The sequence below is a fragment of the Triticum aestivum genome, chromosome 3A (genome assembly GCF_018294505.1).
Source record: "Triticum aestivum cultivar Chinese Spring chromosome 3A, IWGSC CS RefSeq v2.1, whole genome shotgun sequence".
In the NCBI taxonomy this organism is placed as follows: Eukaryota; Viridiplantae; Streptophyta; class Magnoliopsida; order Poales; family Poaceae; genus Triticum; species Triticum aestivum.
The window spans coordinates 30160187-30169368 of record NC_057800.1 but is presented as its reverse complement, the minus strand read 5'-3'; the positions used below and the strand labels follow the sequence as shown (position 1 = coordinate 30169368).

General features: G+C 44.4%; 1 protein-coding gene across 3 annotated transcripts; it reads right to left on the bottom strand.

Annotated features, from left to right (window-relative positions):
- Nucleotides 1-1099: 1099 nt before the first annotated feature.
- LOC123057719 (uncharacterized) lies at nucleotides 1100-4625 on the bottom strand. 3 transcript variants are annotated; one of them, XR_006426933.1, is made up of 5 exons: nucleotides 4485-4625; nucleotides 4182-4308; nucleotides 3000-3093; nucleotides 2732-2889; nucleotides 1100-2003 (listed from the first exon to the last, which is right to left on the bottom strand). XR_006426933.1 is itself a non-coding variant. In XM_044480631.1 (4 exons), exons 1-4 carry the CDS (start codon nucleotides 4541-4543, stop codon nucleotides 2810-2812), a joined length of 363 nt encoding a protein of 120 aa, XP_044336566.1. In that variant the 5' UTR covers nucleotides 4544-4625; the 3' UTR covers nucleotides 2377-2809. The 3 variants fall into 3 exon arrangements, 2 of the variants coding, with proteins under 2 accessions (XP_044336566.1, XP_044336567.1); XM_044480631.1 differs by lacking the exon at nucleotides 1100-2003 and having other exon boundaries at nucleotides 2377-2889; nucleotides 3000-3096; XM_044480632.1 differs by lacking the exon at nucleotides 1100-2003 and having other exon boundaries at nucleotides 2377-2889.
- Nucleotides 4626-9182: the final 4557 nt, after the last annotated feature.

The window sequence follows — 9182 nt, the reverse complement described above, 5'->3', positions numbered from 1 at the left end:
CACGTCGCCGGCGGCAGTTCTCGGTCCGACCGAGCGGCTCGGTTAAAATGCGGACCGCACCGAGGTGCTGAGCGGGCCTACTTTTCCAATCCGGACCGACCAAGTTTGCTAGCGAGCCCGGACCGTTCGGTCCGGTCCTATGCGGGCCACGAGCGGGCCAAAAAGCCCGCTCGCTGCGTCCACCCTGAATGTCTATATATGTGTATTCTTCGATTAACTATACTAGACGTCAGCCCGTGCAGTTGCACGGGCTAATGTAATAAATGCCTATTTGATATAAATATTAAGAAAATATATTTATAGTTATTACCATCAAAGTAGTTCCGAGTTAGGTTGTCTATGTATGTGTTATGTTCTATACATGTCAAGAAAACAACCCCAGATTTCTTGATCATATTTCGGTTGTGTACCAAACTTAGCGTGTCAGTTTATGCACATGTGTTCTTTAACTTTTTACCTACCATTTAAATTTTCACGAAAATAGTTTTAACTAATAATTGTATGCACCAAATAATGGTCAAATACACATGTTTAGGAGTATGCTTGTTTCTAAAATGCCCTATTTTTCAGGACAAATAATGCAGCGCTAATCAACCATATTGTGTGATTCAGTTATTGCTTATGCATTTATGAACTACATCAAAATTTTATCTAATGTTTTGCATCAAATGTGCTACACACTATTTTCCTCTCAAATATAGCATGCCAAATGAAAGCAACAATGAAAGCATATCACATGTTGTTGGTTCACATAAAATTTCCACACAGAAATAAAATTATAGAAGTTTTAAAATAGGGCAAAGGAACAAAACAAATCAAGGTGAACACTTGTAATATAACATATGCGGCAACAAAAATAAGGGTTCATAATGTGAAATCTCACATATTTACCTTCCAAACTTATAAATTGGTAACCTGCAAGTAACTTTGTTGCCAACATCAAGAGACATCTAACTTTTGTTTGTCTACACCACAGCGGCATTGCTTTATAAGAACACCTGATGGGCATGGCGATTTCTAAATTAAATCTCGTTCGAAGTGATCAATTATAATACAAAAGTATGACATGTGAATCCTTTGCATTTGATTAAATATTCAGTGAAAAAAATATCTGAGAATTGAAAGCAGCAAATCAGAAATTCGTTGGTTAGTTAAGCTCCAATGAAAAGGAATAATGAGATTGTGGTTTTAAGAAGACCACCATATGACAAAATATTCGGAAGCAAGCATTAACTTTTCCAAGTCACAACAATGTATTCACATGTATACATCAAGGTTGAAGGCCTTGTGCATACTGGTTTCGGCATGTACTTCCTTATTACACCTGCGTTCTCTGTGTCAACTAAGAGGCCAAGAGCAGAGTCCCTACGCCATCTGTCATGGATCACTTTTCAAGTTCAATATACCATGCCTAGCTTGTGTCTCGGAGCTGTTTTCAATGATGCTACTACATTAGTCGATGCCTTGCACACACATCGCACATACCGAACGATATAAACATTTAGCAAAGCCACATTACATGTTCAGTAATAGAAGTAAGAAATCATCACCCTCTCACTCATGTGCTGGAATAGCACTGCAGTAGAATCATTGATAGTGCCATAAAACTATTTACTCGAATAACACTGTAGTAGACTCATTGATACTGGTTTGTTCATGTCTTTCATAATGAATTTAAAATGTAATCTCACATTTAAACAATTTATTTTAAGCTGGATGCCCTCTATAATGGCAGATAAGCCTGCTCTTATCTTTCAGAATGAATTACCGCACATAACTATTTCAAAACAAAAGGAAAAGATTACACATGCCACATTAGAAATAAAGTTTTGTGTAGTAATAGTCTAACTTTCTTAAGCATCAGAATAATGAAACAATAATTAAATCTGTACTATTTTTAAATTTAAACAACTTACACTAATTTTGCATGGTTATGCTTACGTAAGAAATCAGTCGAGCAACCTCGCTTCTTGATCGAGAATCCTCCAAAGATATGTATTCACCTGAAAAAAACAACACTTAGTTAAATATGATTTTGAGAAACTAAATTAGGGAATCTTCTGTGTAATACCCTTTAGAAATATAAGCCATAAAATGGTAGGTAAAAAGGCATATAATAACAATTATTTTAGAATGCACACACAAATAATTCAATGTACACCTAAAGGCTGAATAATAAATCTTTACATGGGCGTGCATGTAAGAATTATGAATATTTATTCCACTATTGCAAGAATCATCAGAAAAATGTGTACAATATGTACACTTGCACATTGTATGACAGCAATCAGATTTTTCCTGCCAGAACCAAGCAAGAGCCCTCTACTGAAAGATAGCTAGAATTTCTTTTTAAAATATTTGCTTAGAATGCATCCCTGAAAAGTTTCATGACGTGGTGCCACATGGGAGCATACCCGATTACTTTCTCATTATTTTCAACACCGCAGCTGCCGCATTTGAAACGTCCTTTGGCATTGATTTTCTCATTATTTTCTGTGAAAGTAGAACACAAATATTTGAACTATTACCTAACACTGACTCAGTATAATATCTAAGGAACCGATTTGCAGGCTCCTTTTTGTACGATCAAAAAGAAATACAAAAGAAATCGTATCAACATATATTGTTCTTAAAGAGGAGAAATTAGTGGAAAGCCACATGCAAGGCAATGCATCAATCTCGCTGAAGCTCTTGGCAGCACTCATTCTTCCTTGATTACTTTGAACCTAACCTTGAAGCCCTCCACAACAGCATGACGGCCTCCCACACTGACGACTGCATCTAGTACAACAAATGAATCTTTCCTCTTTCAATCTGAGCCATGACTGGGCATAACATGGAGATCAGGGGCATGGCTTTCCATGTGCTTGTGTTCTCGCTTGTGTGTGCCTGCAACCGAGGAGGATTTCATATTGGACTTCATATCATAAGCTTTATTATATTCATGTGTTGAAAAGCATAAGAAGTTACAAAAGTCTATTTTCAGGACATAATAGTACCGGTTCTCACTATAAGTATGGTTGATTGAGATTTTTGCTGGTCCGTTCTTGCGGATGGGAGAATCCTCCTCAGAACGACATGGCGAATTTCTACCTGCTGGGTGGACATAGTACACACACATGAATACAGGCTTAGCACTAAGAGTAATGGTTATGTATCAACAACACATGAATACAGGCTTAATACTAAGAGCAATGGTTATTTATCAATCTACGCATTCATTATAGATACAGTTACGTAATATCAATATGGACACGAATTAATCAGATACCTCAGCGTGCATGCACCACTGTTTCTTTTGAAGAAAAACAGCCAGCGTTGATTTCATTTCATTAAGAGAAAGGCATCTACCACTGTATATACCAATTGATTAGAGACGGCCGGTTACAGTGTCAGTATGATTAGTAGCTAAATATGAACAGCTAGCTAAGCATGTACCACTGTGTATACCAATTGATTAGATACCTCTCAGCTGTTCTCATGTGTGTGTGCGCCTGCAGCCGTGGAAAATAGATCAAGCCATCTTTGTGCACTTGCACATCTTGCCGAGATCAATTGATTTTTTTAGCTCACATACGTACATCTCAACAGGACGTAATCCACAGAGGGCAGTACACCGTATGTCCGTACTGCGTGCGAGACTGGCATCTGACGTGTAGTCTGCTTGCACCAACAGATGGTCCATCGCTTTGAGAGGATCCATCAAGTAAACTTTTGTCACTTGCATATCTGTCTAGAACATCAATCAAGTGCTAAGTTGGAAAGCAACCAATCGGCAATAAGAGCGCCAGGACGGCCAATGCCATAGGATTGATTGCTGGGTGCGGTGTGAGTATCACGTGGACGTGAGTTGTGTCTGGATCGAGCGGCGGATATCATGGTGGAAAAGGATTTGGCAAAGATGGCGATACAGGGAGGATCGATCTGAACTCGTTCGCCTGGCAATGCGCGCAGGCGACAAAATATGGCCGTCCCTTCATCCAGCATGTAGAGCTGCGCGCCGCCCTGTCCGACGGCTCGGTCGATGGTCCAGTCAGCATATTGCAGGGAAGTCATTGTGGACATACGCATGATATGCTTTTCCTAAATACTAAATTCATCACCACGCAGCAGCCATATGTGTGCTTAAGGAAGCGATTAATTGAAGTAAATAGTAGAACAAATGCATCTAATTCAATTACCTTTAGTTTCCTGCACATGGAGGCAAGTACGGCTGTACGGGATGCACCAGGGAGGGTAGTCGTATAAATACTGCGGCAGTACGCTTGGAGCCCTCCACAACAGCATGACGGCCTCCCAAACCGACGACTGCATGAAGTACAACAAATGAATCTTTTCTCTTTCAATTTTGAGTCATGGCTGGGCATAACATGGAGATCAGGGGTTAACATGGAGGTCAGGCGCATGGCTTTCCATGTGCATGTGTTCTCGCCTGTGTGAGACTGCAGCCGAGGAGTATTTCATATTGGACTTGTGCCACTCACCTGAAACTCGTTAGCAAGAGCAGCGAGAGGACGGCCGGTGGCGCCGGTGCTAATATCATGTCAGCGGGGGAGGATCTTGCGGCGGCGTAGGTGACATTAGGAGAATGTTTTTTCTTTTCGTAGGATTAGGGATATGGCAGTTTTTTTTACCCTTTTGTAGGGTTGATTTGAGGGTTTGTTAGAGATATATGTGAGAGATCCGGTGATAGATTTAGGTAGTTGTGCCACGGGAAATAGAGTTTGTTACACATACGCGAGAGATTGAGGGACTTGGGACACGGGAGAGACCTACGTGATTCTTTTTTATCATTAGAGAGACACGTGAGAGATAGAGAGAGTTGGGTCAAGGGAGAAATATATGTCCATGAGTTTTTTTTCTCTGAGTTCATTGGGTCATTGGAGAGATACGTGAGTTTTTTTCCCCTGAGTCGATCTACACCGTTATAATTCGGTCCCACCGGATTAACGGCCCATAAAATCTAATTAACGTGGTAATTTCTTGGAAGTGACTAATTAGTATAGGTAGGTAGGTAGGTATAGGTATAGAGGTATAAATAGATAGATAGATAGATATGTGTAGCAGTAATAGTATTTCTCAGACTTCTAATTGTTTTATAGTTATTTTAACCAGTTTAAATGAATAGTTTAAATAAATAACCTCTCATACCCCCTCGTCGCTCGCCCATCCAGGGCGATCATGGGGTGTAACCCTAGCCCCTAGCCACCTCGATCCCATCCCCCCTTCCCCTCTGCTGCCGCCGGGGGACAGCGCCGGGTAGAGCCTGTGTGTTCAACGGCGGCGGCGGAGGGCTGCTCCTCCTTCCCCGACGGCGGATGTGCGGATTCTTCCTCGATCCATAAGGGCACAGTGGTTATGCGGGATGAGATGGCCAGAGGATGGAGGTGGGCCTGGGCGTGGCCGGTGGCAGCGGCGGCGTCCAGCCAGGATCCGGTCTTGGCGTACGCGGTGGCGACTCCGAAAGGTATCCGAACATGGCGGCGACTGCGTCCCCTCCGTCGGGGATGATGAGCTAGATGGTGGGTCCTTGTGACGGCGCCGGTGGTGGCGGATCTTGGGATCCCACACCCGGGGACGTCGTAGGACTCTTGTGCCAGCCAGAGCTTCCTCCGGCGTCGACGACGCGTGCTGCGGGATCGCGGCGGCAGTTGCTGTTGTATGGGAGATGACAACGGTTGGCACAATGGTGGGTGCTCCCTGTAGCGCCCGGAATTGGGGAGGCGGCCCCATTTCATCCACGACCATGGACTCCGGGATCGTGTGGGTGATTCAGAGTCTGGATCTCGAGGTGGTGATGGCCTTCTAAGGTTGGTGGCGGTATGGGACGTCCCTTCCATCAATAAATCGATATCAATGTGGCTCGGCGAGTGACACATGTGCCTCTTTCGGAGTTGACGGGCGGTGCCTATCGCCCAGCGGGTAAAGGCACCGGTGGATGCACTACCGGAGGATGCTATGCACAACTTCTTATACGAAGACATCAAGTCATGGTTGCTACCCACAGGTGATGTACAGTGGCTTTTGAGGAGGTGTTGTGTTTAGCCTATTGCTGTTGGATCGAAGGTGGTGCGATAGTAGCGGGAGGCAATAGGCTGGGATGTCTTTGTCTTCCGTTGTCTCCTCCAGAGGTATACGGCTATCGAGATGTCGGTAGACGGATATTGGCAGATGGTATAGACGGCTTCAGTGATGAGTTTATGCACTCTGGTGGAAACACAAGATCTCTTATCAGACTATGTCATCGCTCGCATGTGTTGTGTCCTTGCTGAAGGTGGTGGATTGAAGCTTGGCTTTGGGGATGTGAATCTGGAGTTCAACCTTGTGCTGAACTCGCCATCATCGGCACATGCGACAATTCCTTATTGAAAGCTTAGAGTAGGAGTTCTGTATTGTTTGGTTATGTTGTGTCTTGTATCATAGGGATTAGTGGCTATCTAGGGGAGGTACTATCGCGAGGTATATGGCCTCAGGGTTTGTTTTCCGATTTATTTCGGGGTCGATGGCGTTCAGCTGCTGGATGTTGCACTATTAATAATATATGGCTGTATGCATGGTCCTAATGCAGAGGCAGGGGCTATCCTTCTTTTCAAAAAGGAGAGAAAACAGGAAAGAAAAACCACAAATAACTACACAAGCATATGCAAATACAAGTCCAACAAGAAATTTCACCACATATCTCTCGATTGCTGCCACCAACTGTTGCCATTTTTTTTAGGGAACCAAGATTTGCAAGCTGATCATATGGGACGCGTTTGGTTGCTCGCATTGTTTTTTGCCCATTTGCATACTTGTCCCAGTTGGGCCTCGTTGAGCATTTACAAGAAAAATACCAACATCTACATGTTGATTGGTTGCCTGCATGTCCTCTCCCTGCATCGTGGTGACGCCTCTACGCACTGCGTTTGGTTGCTAGCATTGTATGTCCTCACACGAGTGCATGTTGTATGGTTACATATGAGCATAGAGTTGTGCTCACCTTGTACCCCTACTTGGTGAGCTTACCAATACTACTACACCTTACACATGATCACATCGAGCACACCAACGCCACATCATAGCCATGACGATGAACTGGGCGAAGATGATGAAGTCCTTCATCCCTAATAGACGATCCACCTTGCCAACCTCAACCTTGCTCTATGAATGCTCTCACACATACTTGGAGTAAGCATCTTCTGCTGCCTTCCTAGTGTTAAACCCTCCTATGTGGTTGCTGTCACCGTACCCTAAAAATAGTTTGTTGCAAGCTTCCCATGAACTGTAAACCCCGGGAATCCTACCTTCGAACACGACATGCCACTTGCCCTGGTAGTGCAAATGAGCAATAAGTTCAAGCAACAAGCATTGGAACACACAAATAGCAAGCAATGAAGAGCTCTAGGAGCAAGCAATGGAGTAGAAGAGCGTTAGTAAGCATGCATGATCATAGCAAGTTCAACCTACCACTACTTTGGTCTCATCCTATCAACTCATCCAAAAGAGGGTGTAATCCTACCACCACAAGTTTGTGATCACTGTGAGGCGTTACTATATACCACCTCACCAAAATATATACACCATAATATTCTTTTCAAGCCCTAACTAAACAAAATACACATCGTCATTGTCATCGTCGTCCTTGTCACCATCGCCGTCGAGGATCATGCACGCCGTCGCCAGCAGTAGAAGCAGCACTAGTAGTAGTGCTTGCCCAGCCAGGACCTCAGCCAAAGCACCCTATGGGCTTCTCCCATGGCAACAAACCCAACACCCCGCACTTTGTTATCCAGCAGGTGGTTGAGCCACCATGAGAGCCTCAGGGATGAAGCCAATCTGCTCCATGATGGCGCCGTAGAGCTCAAGGTGGACGTCTAGTTTCTTGCTCTCCCTGATGGCCGTGGCTACCTCGTTCACTACCTCAGTCATGCTGCCGAAGACGCTCAGCTCCTCCTCCATGAAGCCTATCCGCTTCCTCTTCATATCAAGCATAGGAATGTGCTCACCATCCTTCTCAGGAAGATCAACCTTGATGGTGTCTGACTCCTGGGTGTCTGGATACTCGGGAATCAGCGAGCCCAGCGGCTGACCAGAGCCCATGGCATGCTTGCCGGTTGCCACCCTGAAGGAGAAAATCTGCTGCATCTGGTGGTAGTTCTGGATAGGGGTGTTGAGGAACTCCGTGTCCTTGGGGTGAGCCTAGGAAGACATAGGGCAGAGAGTTCAGTTAGTATGGCAATGGTTAATAGGATTAAACTGCAGGTTTGTCAGAATGGCGTGGTTTGTGAGCTAACCGCAATGTAGACTTGGTAGTGCTCTGCCTCCAGAAGGATGGAGCAGGTCTCCTCATTCCATGAAGCACTATTGAGGTCTCTCAGCTTGGATGCGGTGATCCACCTCGCTCTCCACTTCCTCAGGTGGTTGTACACCTAGGTCGAGGTGACCTCATGTCCACAGAAGTCGAACACCTTCTTTGCAATAAGGTTGAAGTGCACCTCCCTCCCCTACCACCATCGTCACCCGCCGCTGCCGCCGCTCCTGTTCCTCCTCCACCGAGGTAGTTCCTCCATCCCTCCTCCTTCCACGTCCCTCCCCTCCAAGTCCCTCTCCCGATCCCTCCCTCCCTCCTTCCACCTCCCACTCCCTCCTCACTCCCGCCTCCTCCCTCCCACCTCCCTCCCTCCCTCGTCCGTCCTCCTCCTCCCTGCCTCATCCGTCCTCCTCCTCCCTTCCTCCCCTCACTCACCCCTCCCTTCATTCCTACTCCATCCACCTCCCTCTGTTTTTTGAAATTTTAATAATAGAAATATTTAGGTATTAAATTTACTAATAAAAGTTTTTCTTATCAAAATTTAGGGTAGAATTAGGGTAATAGAAATTTTTGTAAGTGTTCAATAGAGTAGAACACTTACATTGCATTGTTTTTAGTAAGAGTTTAATAGAACTAGTTTATTTACTAAGTGGTTAATAGAACTAGTTTAGAGAGAGAGAGACTTGTATTCCAAATTTAGTTATGATAGGATTATATATAAGATATATTGAAATGCTTTTGTTAATATTTTCTACCATTGAAATGCAATGAGCATCAAGTTTGAATGCTCAAACTAGTAGAAAACGACCCATTTGTCCCGGTTCTAGAGGCCCATTAGCCCCGGTTCTGGAACTGGGACTAACGGATCGGGACTAAAGCCCAAAACCTTTAG

Bases quoted from the DNA above. Each gene is read 5' to 3' on its own strand.
- LOC123057719 (XM_044480631.1), bottom strand. From the start codon at position 4,543: ATGATATTAGCACCGGCGCCACCGGCCGTCCTCTCGCTGCTCTTGCTA. The intron at 4,309-4,484 runs GTGAGTGGCACA...TACTTCATGCAG, and splicing joins CTCTTGCTAACGAGTTTCAG to TCGTCGGTTTGGGAGGCCGT. The intron at 2,890-2,999 runs GTACTATTATGT...CCTCGGTTGCAG, and splicing joins CATACTTATAGTGAGAACCG to GCACACACAAGCGAGAACAC.